The sequence below is a fragment of the Hyperoodon ampullatus genome (genome assembly GCF_949752795.1).
Source record: "Hyperoodon ampullatus genome assembly, chromosome: 5".
Taxonomy (NCBI): domain Eukaryota; kingdom Metazoa; phylum Chordata; class Mammalia; order Artiodactyla; family Ziphiidae; genus Hyperoodon; species Hyperoodon ampullatus.
In genome coordinates this window covers 35465642-35487706 of record NC_136918.1, presented here as the reverse complement: position 1 = coordinate 35487706, position 22065 = coordinate 35465642, and the positions used below count along the sequence as shown (strand labels likewise).

The window sequence follows — 22065 nt, the reverse complement described above, 5'->3', positions numbered from 1 at the left end:
GGAATTAAGTAATTCACCCAAGGTCTTACAACCAGTTAAGTGGCTGAACCAGGATCTGAACCCAAAAAATCTTATATGTTCTGGTATAATGTTGTAAGTCATAATTCTAGTTATTACTTTAAAATGTATATCTCAGAAATAACTAAATTTCCTTGTCAATTGCATTATTATGAACTTTCATCAAATCTTTAACCATGGTCATTTTTAAGTCTTTTGTCATTTACAGACAGTTCTGGGTGTACTCTGATTCTTTTGCAAATATGCTCCTATAAAAGGGTTTCATCTTCAAGGAATTCATGGAAAAGACTCTGACAAGTACAGGTTTCTGGTAACCTGGTAACTGACTATGCTGCTGAACTGAATGAATAAGCATTTTCAGAACTCTAATGGAAAACTGATGACTCATAAAACTGCTAACAAAAGATCAAGATAAAAAAAATTAATTACATGGGACTGAGTGAACTGATGAGGATGATTATAATTTTTGTGACTTTGTTTGAATAAAAAAAAAAAATCCCAAAGGACTCAGGGGCAAAAAATATACAAATCAATTTTCACTGCAAAGTAAAGGAGCTGTTACTGTGGAGGATTACTGGACTGAATGTCAATATTATGACATAGTATGAGTGTGTTTTGTGTTTGGTAATTGCAATCATTGTTGCTTTTGTTGTAGTCATCCATTTACAATGCTTGGTGTCAGTCTACTTATCTCTTGTAAAAATAAAATACTGTGTGTGTGTGTGTGTGTGTGTGTGTGTGTGTGTGTGTGTGTAAAAAGGATCTGAACCCAGGTCTGAATCCTGAGTTCATTATATCTATTTCCCCAGATGTGCACTCTTCAACCACATTTAGTTTATCTTGCCACTACTGATGATGCCTTGAACATATTACCTTATAGCAGTGTTCAATCAGGTGTTTGTACTTTGCAAAAAATTATTTCCACCCACAACTATGTAAGACAAGACTTACTCCTAATTTCTCTAACCCGTCCAGTATAAAAAGTGAAAAGCTACAGTATCTCTAGACCTATGACTGTGGATTTTGAACTTGTTGGTAATTTCAAAATATCAAAAATAGAATATAAATATAGGCTTTTAAAATAATGTTTCTGACAGTCAATGAAGACTGAGAGAAATTAAGATTGGAAAGTACCTTAGTGATTGCTCTAATTTATCATTTTGTTTTATAAATAAGCATCTGAAGCCCAAATTAAGTGTCTTGTCTAAGTTGTACAGCAAGCTAATAGCAATGTCAGAACCATGAACTTCCAATCCAGTGCTTTCTGTTATAGCAGATTCCAATGAACTGGATAGACTCAAAAATTTTACTAGTGTCTTGTCTTTCAAGCAAAAAGATTCCTTTGCGATGACCTAGGGGGTGGGATACGGAGTGTAGGAGGGATGCTCAAGAGGGAGGGGATATGGGGATATATGTATGCATATGGCTGATTCACTTTGTTGTACAACAGAAACTAACACAGTATTGTGAAGCAATCATACACCAATAAAGATCTATAAAAATCAATAAAATTAAAAACTAAACATAATCAAATGATGATGATAAAAAATAAATTTAAAAGATTCAAAAGAAACAAAAACTTACATTAAAAAGCCTGTTTCTAATTAACATCATAATTGGCAATAAAGTTATTCTTCCACTCAAAGTGGCTTATCATCTGCATTTCAAATTCAGAATAAAAAAGAAATTAAAAAAAAAAGAAATAAAGAGAATACCTTTTTAGTCCATCTTTTTACTCCATTATATCCTTTGGTTACCAGCTGTCTATGAAAAAAGCTGTTGAAGAAGTGAACCTAGAAAGACATCAAATACAAGCACTCAGATTATATTAAGCTGTGCCAAGACTTAACTTCACAAGGAAATGGAAATTTTAAAATCCCTGAATGTAAGATGGACCAAAAAATGAGGAAAAGTTTCTTCTTAAAAATAATGACCAGAGCTTCCCTGGTGGCACAGTGGTTGAGAGTCTGCCTGCCGATGCAGGCGACACGGGTTCGTGCCCCGGTCCGGGAAGATCCCACATGCCGCGGAGCGGCTGGGCCCGTGAGCCATGGCCGCTGGGCCTGCGCGTCCGGAGTCTGTGCTCCGTAACGGGAGGGGCCACAACAGTGAGAGGCCCGCATACCTCCCAAAAAATTAAAAAATAAAAAATAATGACCAAAGCATACATTAACCAGTTCAAAGAAGACTGTTTCAAATTTTCATTAGGATGACCTTACAGATGTGGTTGGTCTATAGTCAGAACTGGAATGGGGCAGTAATTACCTGAATCCAATCAAGTAAAGAAGCAACCTGATAAATCTCGTCAAATCAGGTGATAAAGTTGAAAGAGGCTATGAAAGAATCAGGTAACAATTACTTTGAACTCAAGGGATGTGGAGTACAAAACTAACCCCATCTGAAGGATGTGGATTTGGAGACTCCTATAGTCATAACAACTATAAAAAGAACTAAGTTGTTTCTAGCACTGAAAAAATTACCCTATTCGTATGTAGCACCATGTCCTGCATCCTTGGCTTTTTCCAAATTCTGGCTTATAAATGAGTATCAACTCACCTGAGACAGTAAACATACTATGGTCTTAAAGTGTTCACTCAGTAATTTTGACTCACTTGAGATGATAAAACTGTTCCCTTAGTGCTGAAGTTCTCAGGGTGTGGTCATCAGACCGGCAGTATCAGCATCACCTGGGAACTTGTTAAAAGGGAAATTCTCAGGCCCCACTCCAGTCCTACTAAAGCAGAAACTATGAGGGCAGGGCTCAGCAATCCGGTTTCTGAGGATTCTGATGCACATTTGTTTTGAGAATCACACAGTTTAAGGTATCAATAAAAAAGGCTTGTAGTAGCTATCTCTAGACAGTAATCCTCAAACTTTGAGCCCTTCAGAATCTGCAGGGCTTGTTAAAACACAGACTGCTGAGCCCCACATCCAGTTTCTGATTTAGTAGGTGTCAGTTGGATCCAAAACTCTGCATTCCTAGTAAATTCCCAGGTGATGCTGATGCTGCTGGTCTGGGGACTATACTTTGAGAACCACGGCCTTGGTTAAGTGTCCTTTTCATCCAATGAAGGTTTAGAATTAAATGTAGTGGTAATGAAGGGAAATTATACTCTTGAAATTAATACTTTTATGTTAAAAATCATCTGGTGTTTAAATCTAAACATACAGATGTATGTTTAGATTTCTGATGATTAAGAGAATTTGACAAAATAGAGAATCTGACAGATTAGCTTCATGATACCAATTTAAAATGTATAACAGATTTTTGATTTTAAGTGGAAAGTTATGACATTTTGTCTTTATTAATAAAGTGTTAGAATCTGAGATTCATTATATTTACCTGTAAATTATTAGATTTATAAAAGTTTATAAAGTACTTGGAAAGGTTTTGCTTGTTGAAATTAAAGCCTCCCCATCAGGCAATGTGAGTACTCAGAAAGAAAATTTAATATATTAAATTTAAAAAAATAGTAACTAAGCTCTTGAGGGAATTTTAGAGTTTAAGGGGGGTTAGTTTGTATTTAAACTGAGTATCAAAGATTAATCCAAGAAAAAGTGAAGATGAATACTACTTTACTACATTTTTAAAGGGAGTAATACATTAAGTTAAATTTTTTTTAAGTTAAATTTAAAAATTCAAAGCAAATAGTCCTTTTTGTGCATCTCCCCACTAAAGAAAAAAAAAAGCCTCTTCAAGATATCAAAAAACACACCCATTCTGAAATAAATAAGCAGGAAAACACTGGCATCATGACTTTCTTATGCTGAAATGATTTTATAGACCTTATGCGCAATCCTAGCACATATCAAGACAAAAATCTCCTTTTAAAAATCTAAGAAATATCCAATAATTACATAAAGTTAAAAAAAAAAAAGCTTCTTCCTTTAATACACAAGGACCCTTTCTCCTAAAGAGAAAGTTTTCACTTACTTTGTCTGGGACTGCATCCATTATCAGCTCACCGTACATATTAATGACCTATAAAAAGTCAACATAAAACCAGCTTACTAATAACCCTATGCAATTCAGAACATCCACTCAGAATGAATAACATATTGCTACTGCTAACAGTAATCAAACCTTTCCAATACTGTACTGGGTTAGTGAATGAGTCACTTCAGTAAGGAATAAAGAATCCTTGATTCCAAAAGATAATTGTGAGGCCAACCTAGAGGTTATTAATTACATTTTATTGTCCAACATCCTCTGCAACTTCCATACTGAGAATATACAATACACTAACCTGGTCATTCAGCCAATTCTGACCATCCAGGGTTGCCAGATCATCCATATCCAGCATGTGCTTATTGTAGAAGATGCGGAAGTTGCATTTCTGATGTCTGGCCCGATAGTTTGTTATCTCCCTATTGATAAAAGGTTTTCTGAAACAGAAATATTTTGAAAGAAAAAGTAAAAAAAAAAAAACACGAAACAAAAGTTCGACTCAGTTTATTGCTAAGTATCTTTTTTTTTAATCAAGAGAAAAGTCATATAAGCCAATAATTTTCTTTTCAATGGCTTAACTTAAGCATCATTGACAAACCTATTAGAAAAGTCTTCGTTAAAGACATCTTTTAATCTTCCAAGGACATCTTTTTCACTGAGTGGGACCAAACTGCCATACTTCTTCATAACCTCATCTAGGAATCCTTAAATAAAGGAAGAAAGAAAAATTAAGACGGAAAAGCCATTTTCAGCAAAGTCACTGTCCCATTACCTAACTTATACACAACACTTAACATACATTTAACCTACATTACTAAATGCATTACAAAAAGAAATCTTTTAAAAGTTATATTTTGTAAAAAAAACAATTAAATGGATCAGGCCCTCACCATTCCAATCTAGAGAGAAATGCTCTAAGGCATCATTTCACATTGGATTTTTAAGCTACTGATGCATTGTTAGAAAATGGATAGCTGAAACTAAAGACTGACATTTTTCAGTATATTAACCTTGGAGAAGAATCCTATCTCCCAAAGGTAAAACCTAAAGGGTTTAATCACCTAGTTAAATGTGTCTATCACATTTGGTAACTGAAGAAATTATCTTTTTAAAAATCACAATTAGAATTGTTGAGATCACTGTCATTGTATCTATTATTTGATAAAGGTGTGAAATTTCACATCTCATAACAAGGGACATATACTAAGGCATTTTTAATATACAATTTGATAGTTATTTTAATACTCATGATACTGCATAACCCTATGAGGTGAGCTTAACCCTATGAAGTGAGCTTAACCTTATGAAGTGAGCTTAACCCTATGAAGTGAGCTTAATTGGATAACAGCTGGTGAGGCATGTTTTAAAAGAGGAAACAGAATTAAAGAATGACTTCTTGGCCAGGATACAGGCTAGTCTTTACGTCAACTTAAGTAATAGGTATATGCATTTTAATGGTTTCCAAGAGGATCCACTGAAGAAATATACCTAAAAATACGCTTGGAAATAAAACCAGGCCATTATTTCTAAGTAACTACAAAGAAGCTGAGGGAAGGCTTAGAGGCTCACAGAAGTGGAGATATGACTTAGGCTATCCACTGATGCTGAGTGGGGAGAACAACAGTCTGGCTAACCATCGGTCTGACAGTTAAGTCTACCGAGTTAAGATGGAAAAAATGAGGACTGTTAGTCACTTATTTTACCCAGCCCCCTTTCTAACTTCAAGAATGGCCTCTGCTAAGTATCTATATAAAATGGACAGGAATGATCACAACACAGTAACTGTCCTGGAAATGGAGTGTTTTGTATGGGGGAGGAGCAGGCAAATGTGTGAAAAACCTATTTTCCTCCTGTTGGTCTCCCACCAGAGTAGCTCCCAACTTGAAAGGCTTAAGAGTATAGTGAGCAGGAAAGGGTTGCTTATGTCTGCTCCTGGTCTAGGCTTTAGGCATACAGAAAACAGAAAGGGAGTCCCATGTTCCAGTTTAGTCAGAGTAGGAAATGATGACTTGGGGCTTCTACACTAGGAATCCATTCGGCCTTTGTTTGCCGATAGTGTTTACTATACCATATCTTACAGTTGTCTAAGCATAGTCTTGTGTCTACATGGGAGAATGGACCCAAACAGAAGATAGGGACTCCCAACATTTGAGAAACTGAATTTAAGGAACAAATTTTATACAAAAATATTGCCCCTAATAACAAAAAATTAAACTTTAGGCCCAGCAACCTTAATTGAGACTCTTCAAATAAGAAAGCAATCTCTTCTACCAAGCAAATATAGACCCAATTCCAAACTTGTAACAAGAGGTGTCCTTGTTATGTTAACAATGTTATTTCTGGACGGCAGTGTTTGGGGGATTTTAAGTTGTTATGTTTAAGTTGTTATGCTTTTTTCCTCTTATCCGTATTTTTGTTTTCACTTCCAGATGATAAACATGGATTGGTAATGCAGTAGAAAAGCCCTACCAGGATCTTCAAGGAGAACCCTAATGACAATGTCTCACTGATGCACACCATTATCTCACTAGGACCAGAAGTAAACAACAGTTAAAACGCACTCATACTGAAGCCTGCGCACCTAGAGCCCGTGCTCCACAACAAGAGAAGCCACTACAATGAGAAGACTGCACACTGCAACAGAGTAGCCCCCGCTCTCCTCAACTAGAGAAAGCCCGTGCACAGCAACGAAGACCCAATGCAGCCAAAAATAAATACATAATTAAAAAAATAAAAAGCACTCATAAGCCAAGCACTAGCATACCTCATTTCATCCTTATAACTATCCTATGTGTTAGACAGTATCCCTACTTTAAAAATGGAGACAGGCGGCTTAAGGAGGTTAAATAACTTCCCCAAGGACCCTTTACTAGCATATGGCAGAAATCAGGTTCTGACTGTAGGTTATGTGACAACAGAAACTGAGCCGCTAACGTCTATGCTGTGCCACCTCCAATGCAGGAAATATCTATTACCTCTTCTCTACAAAACAACTTAGTTCTTCATTTTACCTTTCCCTTCTAAACCCATGGGCCAAGACTAACCCAAAAAACAGACTTCTTAAAATGAGAGTTACAGAATTCCCTGGAGGTCCAATGGTTAGGATTCCGCGCTTCCACTGCAGGGGGCAGTGGTTCGATCCCTGGTTGGGGAACTAAGATCCCACTTGCTGCAGGGCTCAGCCAAAAAATAAAAATAAAAAAATAAAATGAGAGTTAAATTCACTATTTACCCACTTGTTTTCACCAAACCAATGAACCAAAAAGGAAAATGCATTTGGAATATACAATTTCTTTTATTCCAAAAGTACTAAAATTTTAGTATGACCAAGAAGGATAAAATATTAGGAAAAAACAAAACAATGAAAAATTAGAGTTCAAATTATATTCCACCCTGTAAGTACAAAAGGTAATAATGTGAAAAACAAAAACTGAGGTGTTTTTTAGAAGTTAAATTACTCATCATGTTAAACTGTGTTAGACAGCTTTTTTTTGCAACAACTGATATGGGTCACTTGGATCACATCCCACCCGGAAAGTGGGAAGGGGTTCATTGTGTTGTGCACATATGAAATGCAACCACTTGGTTCTCCAACAAGATACAATACACATGTCAGAAAGGTCCCATCAAAAATAAGAAAGGCGGAGCTTCCCTGGTGGTGCAGTGGTTGGGAGTCCGCCTGCCGATGAAGGGGACACGGGTTTGTGCCCCGGTCCAGGAAGATCCCACATGCCGCAGTGCGGCTAGGCCCGTGAGCCATGGCCGCTGAGCCTGCGCGTCCGGAGCCTGTGCTCCGCAACGGGAGAGGCCACAGCAGTGAGAGGCCCGCATACCGCAAAAAAAAAAAAAATTAAGAAAGGCACAAAATATCTAAGAATAAACTTAAGGAATGTGCTTAAGTTTATTAAACTTATTAAACAAGTGAAAAGCACTACCAAATTCTAGTAAGGGACACAGATCAATAAATGGAGTAATTCTTGGGTTTTTAGACAGGAAAACTCCATATTAAAATGAATGCAATTTTCCCTAAATTAGTCTAATAATGTAATGCAATATCAATCAAAAGCCACTGTTTGTTCATTGGTTTAATTGAAAAAACAAATCCAAATTCATCTTGGGACAAAAATGTGAGAAATTCTTAGAAATTTTTGAAAAAGATTAAGGAGGAGAGGTGAATAGGGGCAAGAAAGGAGAGGAGAAGGAGGGTCTAATCCCATCAAATTATAAAACCAAATAACAGTGATTGAAGCAGAATAGTGCTATCACAGAAACAGAGAAACCAACCAGACAGGAATCCGAATGGCAGGCAGCATCTCATAATCATGGGGAAAAGATGAATTAATCAATAAATAGTATTAGAACTACCAAGTAAATCTTTTGTTCACAGTTGAAATTCATTTTGGTGTAAAGAATGTAGGAATCTGGGCTTCCTTGGTGGCGCAGTGGTTGAGAGTCCGCCTGCTAATGCAGGGGACACGGGTTCGTGCCCCGGTCTGGGAAGATCCCACATGCCGTGGAGCGGCTGGGCCCGTGAGCTATGGCCACTGAGCCTGCGCGTCCGGAGCCTGTGCTCCGCAACAGGAGAGGCCACAACAGTGAGAGGCCCGCGTACCGCAAAAAAAAAAAAAAGTAGGAATCCATCTTTAGTTTTTTCCAAACACCTACATGTAAAAATAACACATTAATAGTCTAGAAAACAGGGCTGAATATTTTTATAAACTTGAAATGGGAACAAGCTTTAAGTATTTATGCTAATATCAATACATGACCATAAACATTTTAAAATAAAGTGGCAGCCACCCCATAATTCCTTTAGAACTTTTATGCCCTAATGAACATGTATGTCTTAAACATGTAAGTAGCAAACTATACTCACTCTTCTGGAAGCTGCTTTTTTATATTCAATACATGGATTTTTTTTCCTAAGTCAATTCAAAACAATCTAGTGGTCCATTAAATTGATCTGCCATATTTTAACCAATTCCCTGCTAATGGCCATTTGCTAATTTTTAGCTCTCTAAATAATGTTACAATTAAAACCCTCAATATATCCTTGTTCTAGTGTTTCCTTAGAACACACTTGCTAAAATTCAAATTTCTGAGGGAACTCCCTGGCGGTCCAGTGGTTAGGATTCCGTGCTTTCACTGCCGAGGGCAAGAGTTCGATCCCTGGTCAGGGAACTATGATCCTGCAAGCCAAAAATTAAAAACCAAAAACATTTTCAAATTTCTGGGTCAAAGGACACTAAAACCTGCAGATTTTCACTTATGAATTTGGTTATCTATATTTACGAGATTTTAATGTTTATGGAGTCAAATTGGTATATTTTTATTGCTTCTGAGTTTCCTATCATGCTTTAAAATGTCTTATCAATATGAGATTATAAAAATGGTCTTTTTTAAACAGCTTAAGCTATGATTCACATACCACAAAATTCATCCTCTTAAAAGTCTACAATTCAGTGGGTTTTTATATATTCAGAGCTGTACAACCATTACCATTACCTAATTCCAGAACATCTGCATCACTCCACAAAACAACTTTGTATGTATTAGCAATTACTCCTTATTCCCCACCCCCACCCCCTGGCAACCATTAATCTACTTTTTATCTCTATGTATTCGCCTACTCTGAACATTTCAAATCGATAGAATCATATGGTATGTAGCCTTTTGTGTCTGACTTCTTTCACTTAGCATGTTTTCAAGGTTCACCCAAACTGAAATATATCAGTACTTCATTCCTTTTTATGGCAGAATAATATTCCATTGTATAGATATACCAAAATTTTATTCATCTATTCATCAGTTGATGGACATTTAGGTTTTTTTCCAGTTTTTCCCTACTATGAATAATGATGCTATGAATATTTGTGTGCAAGTTTTTGCTTATCTGTATGTTTCTAATTAGTTAACTTTTTTTTTTAATTAGTTAACTTTTCAATCCACCTGGAACATATTGTGATACAGGAATCTGTTTCTTTTCCTTCCAAAACAGCTAATCTGAGTACAGAATCCTAGACTTTCCTACCCTCCCTGAAATTTTTTAAAGTTGTCTTGTACAAACATAACACTACTGTTGTTGCAAAGCATTCAACTTGGTTTTGAAGGGAGTAACTTTCTGAACAAATACTGCATCAGTTTATGCAATATTTGATAAAAATATGAAACACAAAAGTAAATTTTGATAAGTACAATGGGCTCTTAATAAATATATAAATACAAAATGAGCATAATGTACAGTTATATTAGAGAAGAGCCAGCATTCAGGACACCACAGAATATTGGCTAACACTACAAAGTCAATTAAGGGAGCATATACCATGCTGATCATCCTATACTGATTCCTATTCTGATTGCTCTATTAATCCTGATTACTCGAGTTTAGTTCAATTTGTGTCTTCCATTGTATTGGCTTTCTCCAGATGTTTGGTAATAGATTACAGGCTCATCTCTACTTGAATAACCTGCAGGTGGAGGGAAGGCTGTGATGGGCAGTAGCTTTTGCTCTGCCTTGAATTATTTTCAATGTGGGGATGCTAAGAACCCCCAAAACAGTTCTTCTGGAAAGGGTTGTTCTTCATTCTTGCCAGGCATTATAAGTAATGGGGCAGGAGGAGAGGGCAATGTCCTGCCTCTCCACACCAATCTCCTATTCTTAGAATTTCAGTGCTATATGTCAATTATATCTCAATAAAATTGGGGTGGGGGGAGAAATTTCAGCTTGATAGCAGATATCCTCCTTGCTGATATATGGCACAGGCAGGGAGAGATGCTTTTGTGGAGATTTTCCAACTACTCGGTCTTTTACCATGGGTCTCCCCTTTCCTCTCCACCTCCACCACCTCCAGAAATGGTACACCCTCAGTGTTGCACCATTTTCCTGCACTAATCTTCCTTCTGTCACTGGGGCTCCCCTCTGGATCTTCCCTCTACTTTATGCCTTGTTAGTTTCTCAGTTTTTGATCTACCAAAACTCTCCTTGTTTTTGAGTATAGAGATACATACGTTTTAAATATATTTTTCATAATTTCTATGGGTTTGGTAGGAGGAAGAAGAGATTCCATGGGCTTACTTCATCCTCTTAAACCTACTATTGGTTTCTGACAGATACTGTTTACTAAGTGAAGGAAGTTTTCTTTATTCCTAGTTTCAAAGAGATTTAAACACAAAGGAAGCTAAGCTTTATTACCAGGCTTTCAGTACTTGCTGAGATACCATGATTTTTCTCTTTTAGCCTATTAAAATAACTACATTACAGATCACTAAATGTGAATTCTGTAAAAAATTTCTGTCTTCACGTTATGCTACAGTTTTACCATAGAACATAGTCAATTTATCAACTTTTTTTGGAAGTGCTACATATATATTTGTAAGTTAATTGGTATTGTGGGTAAATGCTAACTTTTTCAGATTTATGAATCATGGTTCTGCTAACCTCATAGTAGGGAAATTTGTCTTCATTCTAGGACAGCATAAACAACAGAAGTTTTTTTTAAAAGATTTTCTAGGACTCTGTCATTTTGTGGGGAAAAGTTTTTTATACATACTTAATGGTTGAAAAAGCGAAGTGTTCAGAATTGTTTAAACCACCAAGAAGTAACTCTCCTAACTCCCCAGAAAAAGCCATTCGTAACAATTTGATGTATCTGTCCAGATATGTCCTATACAAATGCATGTGCATACATATATACATGTACTCATTACGTGCACATGTATCTTTTAACAAAACGGCCTCCTTCTGTTTTGCAACTTGCTTTTTTCACTTTTCGAATTTTTAATAGCTTCATGGTATACTGCCTGGATATGCTGTAATTTATAGGTCCATAAAAACACTTGCTTTGGTTGTCCTCAGTGTTTTACTACCAAGACAATACTATAAGTAATGTCCCTGTATAAATATATTTGTACTCTTTTATATCTTGGCTAAATTGCAAGAAGGGGAATGGGTCAAAGACTGATACTGCCATATTATCTTCCAGAAGTGTTTATACCAAATGACTTCATGGGGCAGATTTTGACAAGAAGACTTTAAAGCACTATGTAAAAACTTGAAGCCATAAAGTAAATACAAATAAATTTTACTATGTAAGAATTGAAATTTTCTGTTAAGCAAAAATGTCATACACAAAGTCGGGGCACTGAGGGCTTTTACCAAAATTTAACATCTTTAAAACTAGGCCGGGGGAGGCAGGCTCAGACAGCCCAAGGAGCTGCCGCCGCCCTTCGAGCCCTCCTTGCCGACACTATGCTCCAGTTCTTGCTTGCATTTACTCTTGGCAATGTGGTGGGAATGTATCTGGCTCAGAACTACGACATACTTGAAGAAATTAAAAAGGATGTGGACGCCAAGAAGAAACCCCCTAGTTCATGAGGCCGACTCTAGCACTGCCTCCTGGATAAACTGATTCTACTGTTCTTGAGGGCCTCCTTTACCATCTGAAACAAAAGCTTTTGTTTTCATCTCCAGCCTCAGCAATTTTCTTCTTTACTAGACCCTGCATTGCCTTACAGCACAAATGGGGCCACAAGTTAAGAACAACCCTTACTTTTCCAACATCCTCACTTCTTCCCTTCCTCCTTCCAGCCACTTGGGAGGTCCTGAGAATGGAATTATGGTGCTAGATTAGTAAACATGACCTTTAATTAGTAGTTTCTCCCTTATTCTTTGGGATTTCTACTACCGTTTTCAAAAGAAAAAATGATGAGTTTTGTATAGCTGATGAGATATAAATAATGCTGATTTTACAGTCTAGCAATTATACTGGGTGTTTAAACCTTTGGTACTAAATTATGTTGTTTCAAAGTAGTAACTAAAATGAAAATCTAGAAGCCATTACCAGTTTCTGGTAATTTTATATTGTTGTCAGGAAGCTCCATAGTTGCTAATTTAACCAATAAATCAATTTGCTATTCATTAACCAAGAAACTCTGTTCTGAGAACCCTATCAGGGACTCGGGAATTTAAAAATATTTAAAGTAATGGCCTTTGTCCTCAGTCACATTCATAGTCTCATATGCATGTTTTTCTTAATGGTGCATTTGATCTCACTCTATTCTCTCATAAGAATCATACTTATTTTATTATAGGCACATTTCACATTACATGGCAGATAAATGAGAAGTTGTCTATAAAGGAAATTTTATGCCTTTTTACATTTAAAAAAATGTATTTACATTATAACTTTATAGTGATTCTCATAAAAAAAAAACTATAATGATGCTAAGGACCATGAGGGTAGGAATCAGTGTATCCTGTTTGTTGCCACATTCTTAGAGCCAACAATGGTACATAAGAGCTTCTCATATATTAAATAAATAAAATATAAACAATCCAATAGAGAAAAAGGCAAAGTAAAATTATATACAAACAAAAAATGGCAAAGACAGAAAAAGATGTTCAAACTTTAAATTTAAAAAGGCAAATTAAAACAAAGAACTCTCCTGTGATCTATGAGACTAGCAAACCTTAGCAAATGCAAACGAGTTTAACTTTTTTTTTCCCCACTGTACGCGGGCCTCTCACTGTTGTGACCTCTCCCGTTGCGGAGCACAGGCTCCGGATGCGCAGGCTCAGTGGCCACGGCTCACGGGCCCAGCTGCTCCGCAGCATGTGGGATCCTCCCGGACCGGGGCACAAACCCGTGTCCCCTACATCGGCAGGCGGACTCTCAACCACTGCACCACCAGGGAAGCCCAAGGGTTTAACTATTTAGAGGGTAATTTAACAATTCTCTTGAAATTTTAAGTGTGATTATCCTTCCACCATCATTTCTACTACTAGGAATTTAACTTACAAAAACAACCATAGAAGTATAAAGAAGTAATTCCACTGCACCATTGTTTATAGAAGGAAACAACTAAAAGCAACACAAGTGTCCGTCAATCAAAAACTAAACTATGGAACATCTATATAATACAGCAATATAAAAGAATGTCTAACTGCTTAAAGGGAAATCCACGTGGGGAAGGACCAAATAGGACTCTCCTAGAAAGGATAATGGACAGCAGGTGTGGGCCGGAGATTGAGGGAGAATAAAGGAAGAGTGCATACCAGAAAGGCAGATTGACAGCTGTTCATCATCCACTGGAGAGGCTTTTTGACTGTTCTTCCCACCTCCCACTTGATTTTCTAGTTTGAGTCCACTGCACGTCAGAGGAGCCTCCAGTGGACTTTTACAGTAAGGGTGGTCCAGCAACTTAGAACTAAGAATGTTCTGCTTGAAAGATCCATCCTCATCCATCTGGCATGAACTCTCATTCTGAACAGTCTCTTCGGACACAGGCCCATCTACACTACTCACAGATTGATCTGCCCCAGACACTGACAGTTTTACTCTGTCATCATTGACAGTACTTGTCCGATTTTCCTGACCCAGAGCCATAACTTCTCTCTCGGTTTCCAAGATAAACATGTTATTAGAATGATGTTCTGGTAAGGGGATGTCATCAATCAGCTCTGTACACTCCCACTTAGGAGAGGAACAGGGTGACTGGTCCCAGATGTATGTGGCACTGCCATTCTGTTGGTCAGGGAATGCTTCATCTAAACTAAGCTCCTTGCCCAAGAGAGGGCTTCCTTTAGTGTGGCCATCAGGCACATGAGAGTTCTTTCCCTTCACCACAGCATTGCTGTCCATATCTGGAAGGTATGGTTGATGCCGACAAGAAGGGTCTTTAGGTTCTGGGGAAGGGAATAAGCTGCAACTGCCACCCTCACTGTTCTCCCTAAGGGTCTCTTGATGGTCCCCAGTGACCTGCACCCAGCTTCGCTGGGCTTTTTTTAGCTTGAAAACTTTGCTTTTTGTTCTGAAGTGCTGGGATCTGAGAATCCTGTACCGAAATCTAATCATGGATAATTTCTCATACATCATATGAGGAGATACTTTTATTCTTCTATGTTGATTAAGTTGGAACTTTCTTGGAATCAGGGGTCCCCCATTCCTGTGGTGCTCCAGCCCTCGGTAGCAGCCATAACAAAAGCGCTTTCTCTTATGGTTGCTCAAGGTGACCACAATTGTGCCACTCTCACCTGGACTCTGGCTCTCCCCATTGAACTTCATAGGAGGATCAGAAGCTTGTGGCTCCGTCCTAGGTCTGTGACCACTGGCCTGACTTAAAACACTATTTGCTGGTATGTCAGTGGCTGCCTTCAAGAGACTTTTCTCTCCAGAGTATTCATGATCAGAGTTCTTTGCTGATGATACCAACTTCTCTGCTTGGAGTTTCAAGAAGGTCCTTGAGGAGGAAATTAAGTGTTTAGTGTCCTTTCCTTTCACTTTAGAGGACAAAGTACTAAGATCCTGAACAGCCACACTGGACTTTGCCTTAGCAAAAAGGGGTTCATCCTGGATCCACGTTTTCTGGATTTGAAGGGCCTTCTTCCTGCACTGGAAATGCCTTAAATGCCTGCTCCAAGTAACTGTCCTTCCCAACTTGGCTTTCAGAATGCACAACTGTTGGTGAAAGTAGAACTTCTTAAAGCCTCCAAACCCAGTATTCCATTTCTCAGAAAAGGCTAAGTGGATTCCTTTCCTCCATAGAATTTTCCTCTGTTTTTTCATTTTTCTGATGCATAATGAGATCTGAATGCAGCTGTAAAGAAGAGAAATAAAATTTACATTTCTACCCTAAAAATAAGGTCATAAAGATATATTCACAGCAATATACATTAGAAAATTGAAAAAAGCATATGAAGTTCAATTTATACTATCAGACATAATGAAATCCTACCTGATCAAGGTTTTCCCCACAATGAAAATGAGGGATAAGGGAATACATGAGTGCTCCAACATGACCCCATTTGCTGTACCTGCCTCTGATAGAAACAAGTTTCAAGAATCATTTCCCAATATGCAGCCAGTTTCTGATGAAGCAGAAAGGGAAGGGAGTCAGGAGAGAATTTCTAAGTGTTGACCTTGTTTCTCATTAGCTAAGTGACTTGAAGCAAGTCACCCAAATTCTGTGTTCTCATTTGTAAAATGAAGGACAGAGAGGGGAGAGGGGACCAGACACCATTTAAGACTGAGTTCACATCAAAACAATGTGTTCCATACAACAAATTTTCTTTTAAAGAGTTTTTTTTGATGTAGACCATATTTAAAGTCTTTATTGAATTTGTTACAATATTGCTTCTGTTTCATGTTTTGGTTTTTTGGCCACAAGGCATGTGGGATCTCAGCTTCCTGACCAGGGATAGAACCCACACCCCCTGCATTGGAAGGCAAAGTCTTAACCACTGGACTGCCAGGGAAGTCCCATACAACAAATTTCAGAAAGGAAAGGCAGGGACTTTTATTCTGTACAGTCATCCACAGGCAGACAGTCAATAAATGCACGCAATATCAGTACCTCAAGAGGGAGACCGACCAGCCTCCTCTTTGTCAGTCAGTCAAAGACTTTCTGAGTGAGTATGAGGAGACAGGATTCTATCAGGTGCTCTCAACCAGTTATGGTTCTGGCTCTCAAGTAAGTATAAGAAAAAAGAACCAACACGTGTGTGTGTGTGTGTGTGTGTGTGTGTGTGTGTGTGTGAACTTTAGGAACACACTTACAGGAAAGGGTAGATGAAAATGATAGTCAAAACCAAACATGATTTGGGACTTCCCTGGTTGTCCAGTGGTTAAGACTCTGCGCTCCCAATGCAGTGGGACTGGGTTCGTTCCCTGGTAAGGGAACTAGATCCCACATGCTGCAACTAAGAGCCCGCATGCCACAACGAAGATCCTGCGTGCTGCAACTAAGACCCAGCACAGCCAAATAAATAAATATTAAAAACAAACAAACATGATTTCCCCTCAGACTTAATAAGATCTAACGTTACTGAAGGCTCTTTAGCCTAGAAAGAAAGTCACCAGCCACTGCAGGTGGAACAGAAGAATCAAAAAAACCAATATCCTAATTTCAGCCTACTAATAACTTACTAGGAAAAGCTGTATTACCTTTCTGTGCATCAGTTTTCTCTGGGGGCAGGCGGGGGGGGGTGGGGAAGAGGACTGAACACATGTTTACTTCTGCTTCCTTTCCAAATCCCGTTAAGATGACAGAAATGGAGTTTTAAAAAAGGCAAAACCTCTCAAGGACAATGACAACAAAAAAGGAGACAAGAGCAATAAAACTGCTGAAAGAAGAAAGCAGATGAATGAGTGAAAACAGACTTAGCCAGCCAAAAGAGCTGAAATCTAAGCCAGCAGTAGGGGAAGCCAAGCAGCAAGTTACAGGACCTCAGAAAGGCTCAGGAACCAAAAGCAACAATACCTATGAAGGTCAGGGAATGGAGGAGAGCTGAAAAAGGAAGGACTGGTTGAAAGTCTGAATAAGAAGCACTTAGACTCCAAGATCCCTTCTCCTACCATGGCAGATGATCAAAGTTTCGCTTTCTCAAGGGAATGAACTAGAACAGTCAGGCACATCATGTACAACTGAGGGCAGGGGTACAAACTGGAGGATAAATCAGTTTACATAGGGAATTTCTCCCCAACCTCTTTCCCCACTCAGCTCCCAGAAAAGTTTATACCCCAAAGGAGGAGATCAGTTCTGGGGGTGGGCAGGGGGTGGGGTAGGGATAGAGCATTCAAAAAGACCAACAGATACTGATATTTGGGGATGCCACAACTACAGAGGCCCAAACAATTACCCCAAAGTTTAAGAAGCAATGAAACCCCCAAATCCCTCCCCAACTCCACATAGCAGGTAACTGTCCCTCCCCAACCCAAGATTAGAAGTTTCTCCTTCAGAAAGGAAGTTCTGCAGACAAGGGGATCCCAGGAACAGTTTGAAGATAGAATTATATATTGAATATAAGACCCCGCAACACTGTCCCACTCATCTCCCAAAACGCTGGCAGTCTGTCTTACCCGTCCAAGCAGGAGATTGGAAGATTCTTCTTCAGAGAAACTGATTAATCCACAAGAAAATACATAAGTACAGGTATGCCCCCACAGAATGGCCCAGCATGGCCCACAGTGCACCCCACAACTGACAAGTCCCACCACAGGCTCAGAACCTCCAACCAACTTCTTAGTGGTCAAAACACAGCATAACTAAGAATCACCACACTTCCAGGGATTAAAAAGTAGACCAAAACAAACAGATAAAAGCAAAAGCATATTTAGAGAAGTCAACTTAAAAAACCTGAGAAGGGGAGAGAAGGGAAGTTATTGTTTAATGTGAAGAGCTTCAGTTTAGGAAAATTAAAATGGGTCTCAGGATGGATGGTGGCGATGGTTGCACAGCAATATGAATGTATTTAATGCCACTGAACTGTATACCTAAAAATGATTTAAATGGTAAATTTTATGTTATGTATATTTTACCACAATTTCTTTAAAAAAGAGAGACGAAAAATAACCCCAACGCTATCCCCAAAGAAGAAAATATTACATCCACTGGGGAAAAAAAGAATGGGATTTTTTTTTAAAGGAACAGTTTAAAAAATAAAGGAGCTTAGGACACTTAAAATAGCAAAAATGAAAAACTCAATAGCAAGTAAAGGGCTAATATTACTAATATTTAATATCTTAAATTGAGGGATAAAGGAAAAGGCTGATGGAAAAATGGGAAAAAGACATAATGAAACAATTCACAAATAAAGATTTTTAAATGGCCCTTAAACATAAGTAAAGATGTTCAACTTCATTCGTTAAAAAATTGTCAAGGGGGCTTGGGAGATAGGCAAAATGGGTGAAAGGAGTCAAAGATACAAACCTCCATAAACAAACATATAAACAAGTCATTCATGACGATGTACTGTACAGCATGGTGACTATAGTTAATAATACTGTATTGCATATTTGAAAGCCACTAAAAGTAAAGCCCTCATCACAAGAAAAAAAATTTGGGGGGTGGGGAGCTATGTATGGTGATGGATTTAACTAGACTTATTGTAATTATTTTGCAATGTATACAAATGTTAAACCATTATGTTGTACACCTGAAACTAATATAATATGTCAATTATACCTCAAAAAAATTTGGCAAAAGTTACAACAACACATTTTGTTGGTGGGAGGAAAAAAACTTTCATACTTTGCTGGTTGGTGGGAATACAAAATGATAAAATCATTTTGGAGGGGAATTTGGTAATATCTAACAAAACCATACAAGTATTCACCTTTTAATCCAACAACTCCACTTTCAGGAATTTACCCTGAAGATACATCTCCAATAATAATGAAAATACATAGTACATGGTTATTCACTGAAACACTGTCTGTAATTGCAAAATACTGGAAACAACCTAAATGCCCATACATAGGGCAGTGGTTGCACAAACTATGGTTCATCTGCACAATGAATGAAGCTATAACAGAATAAGGATAAGGTCTATGAACTAACATGGAGTAATTTCCGGTTTAAATGAAAAAAGCAGAGTTCAAGTGAGTATCAATGGTAAGCCACTGCAATCGTTTAGCCAAGTGTACCGTTAGGGAGAAGAGTCCACACAAGATCACCCTCACTTCTGACAATAACTGAAAGTTCAGGGAGTTTCCAAAACCACCCTCAGGTCTGATACTCTGTCAGAAGGACTCACAGAACTCACTGAAAACTGTTAATAGTTATGGCTTATTACCGCTGAAGAATGTGGATTAAAATCATCCAAGTGAAGAACTACATAGTGCAGAGTCCAGGGGAAGTAACAAATGAGGCGCTTCCAGTTGTCCTCTCCCCATGGAGTAGAGTCAGCATTACTTTCCCAGCACCGGTGTGTGACAAAGTGTGACAAGAATTGCCAGCCAGTGAAGCTCACCTAAGCCTTGATGTCCGGAGTTTTTATGGGGGTTCATAGGCATAACTGATTGCCCACATGACTGAGCTCAGTCTTCAACCCCTCTGGAGATCCACTGATATCAAAGTCATTACCCTAAATCACACTGTTGGTTTTTCTGGTGTGGCCAATCCCCATCCTATATCATATTGTTAGATTATCAGTGACCCAAGGCCCCCAGGCAAATAAAGACACTCCAATCAGACATAACATTCCAAGGGTTTAGAGATTACCTCCTAAAAGCCAAGGATAAAGGCTTTCTTTTTGTGCAAGGTTAATTCTTTACTATATTATATATAGCCACCATTCATAAAAGAAAAAATAAGAGGGCTTCCCTGGTGGCGCAGTGGTTGAGAGTCCGCCTGCTGACACAGGGGACACGGGTTCGTTCCCCAGTCTGGGAAGATCCCACATGCCGCGAAGCGGCTGGGCCCGTGAGCCGTGGCCGCTGAGCCTGTGCTCCACAACGGGAGAGGCCACAACAGTGAGAGACCCACATACCAAAAAGAAAAAATAAGAAAATATACATGCTTTCCTTTTGTGCCTCTCAAATAAATTAATTAATAATATAAAAATCAGGGCTTCCCTGGTGACACAGTGGTTAAGAATCCGCCTGCCAACGCAGGGAACACAGGTTCAAGCCCTGGTCTGGGAAGATCCCACATGCCGTGGAGCAACTAAGCCCGCAAGCCACAACTACTGAGCCCGCGTGCCACAACTACTGAAGCCCGCGCGCCTAGAGCCGGGCTCTGCAACAAGAGAAGCCACTGCAATAAGAAGCCCGCACACCGCAACAAAGAGTAGCCCCTGCTCGCTGCAACTAGAGAAAGCCCACATGCAGCAACGAAGACCCAATGCAGCCAAAAATAAATAAATTAATTAAAAAAAAAAGAAAGTTAAATGTCAAGCTTGCAAGAAGGAAAGCAATCCAATTTATACAACAGTGCCTCAAAACAGGTCAGGAATTGGCAGTAGGAGGTTCTGTAAGTGGGGTGTGAACATGGTGCTAAAAACAAGAGGATAAGTCAAATCATTTAGATACCCTTCTACTCGCCACAAAAACCAGCCAACTGCCCCTCCCTGCTCCTTGCAGAAGCCTGGAGTGTTACTTTCTAGACTAGAACAGCACTGGCCAACAGGAGTTCTGCAATGATAGAAATATTCTATATCTGCCCTGTCCCATATGGAAGTCTCTGGAAACATGTGGTTACTGACCACTTGAAATGTGTGTAGTGCAACTGAAAAACGAAATGTTTAATTTTATTTAATTTTAATAATTTAAATTTAAGTTGCTACATGTGGCTAGTGGCTACCACATTGGGTAATGCAGCTCTAAAGGAAAAACAAAGGATTCCTGGACTGGAAAACATCTGGTCCAGTTGAGAATGAGGGTATCATACTGAAAATAGTTGAGTTAAATGAACATGAGTGTTTACATACTGAATGCTAAGACCTCTACCATTTCCCCCAGTTTAGCTACAAGACTGTTGACAACCCAGCTTATAAGCTCCAAGCAGGAGATCTGAAGATTCTTCTTTGGGAAATCTACCTAGCCAAAGAAAAAAGACAAAGATAATACTGTTGAAGGTTCTCCAATAAGAGTCCAGCCAGAGTACCCTAAAATCAACATATCCCAAGCATGAACTCAGAGTACATGTAATTAAAATTAAAAGCAACCTCCACATGGGGTCCCTTAACATTTCTGCCCCTGTATTCTCCGCCATACTGAGTTATGTGTTCACCAAATACCAACATTCCTTCCAAGATAAAATAGGGAATTCCTTGGTGGCCCAGTGGTTGGGACTCCACGCTTTCACTGCTGAGGGCCAAGGTTCAATCCCTGGTCGGGGAACTAAGATCCCATAAGCCATGGGGTGTGGTCAAAAAGTCATAATAATAATAAAATAAAGACCATAGCAAATATGGATTTTTAAAAAAAAGATAAAACACACACACAAGGGAAACAGAGTGAGCTTTCAACTCTTATTAGATACTCACTGACCCTAGGACAGCCTGAAGTCTGAACAATCCTTGAGGGGTCCAATATTTATTTGAGTAAAATTTTGCAGTGCAACCACTGTACAGATTAACTCAAGCATCACTATGAAAAAGTTCTTTCTCCTGTAGGTAATAAGACAGTAATGAGAATAGCTGCTGTGTAGTGAATAAACAGGGGAGAGGTTATCCACCCCCCCAAAAATGAGACAGAATGAATGGTTTGTAGTAGGAAACAAGATTAAAAACAAAATAAAAAATATTGCCCATTGGCATCAGAGAACATGAATGAACCATAAAAAGGTCCAGATTGAGAACTGGAGACTTGTACATTTAT

The 22065-nt window shown here is 38.5% G+C and overlaps 2 protein-coding genes across 3 annotated transcripts in view; one reads left to right on the top strand and one right to left on the bottom strand.

Annotated features, from left to right (window-relative positions):
* Positions 1-15552, bottom strand: part of SENP5 (SUMO specific peptidase 5) — a gene marked incomplete at its 5' end in the record, with an annotated part of 29061 nt that extends 13509 nt beyond the window's left edge. Inside the window, 5 exons of one of the 2 annotated variants that reach the window (XM_079704695.1) lie at positions 1734-1811; positions 3953-4000; positions 4266-4404; positions 4566-4671; positions 14022-15552. In XM_079704695.1, the coding sequence (XP_079560821.1) occupies positions 1734-1811; positions 3953-4000; positions 4266-4404; positions 4566-4671; positions 14022-15531 (1881 nt within the window). The remainder of the gene's footprint in view (positions 1-1733; positions 1812-3952; positions 4001-4265; positions 4405-4565; positions 4672-14021) is intronic. The other variant, XM_079704694.1, reaches the window with a different exon arrangement.
* LOC307054001 (short transmembrane mitochondrial protein 1-like) lies at positions 12216-12341 on the top strand (the record flags this gene model as incomplete). The annotated part of the gene is made up of 1 exon (XM_079705490.1): positions 12216-12341. The coding sequence occupies one exon, from the start codon at positions 12216-12218 to the stop codon at positions 12339-12341; it is 126 nt and encodes a 41-aa protein (XP_079561616.1).
* Positions 15553-22065: the final 6513 nt, after the last annotated feature.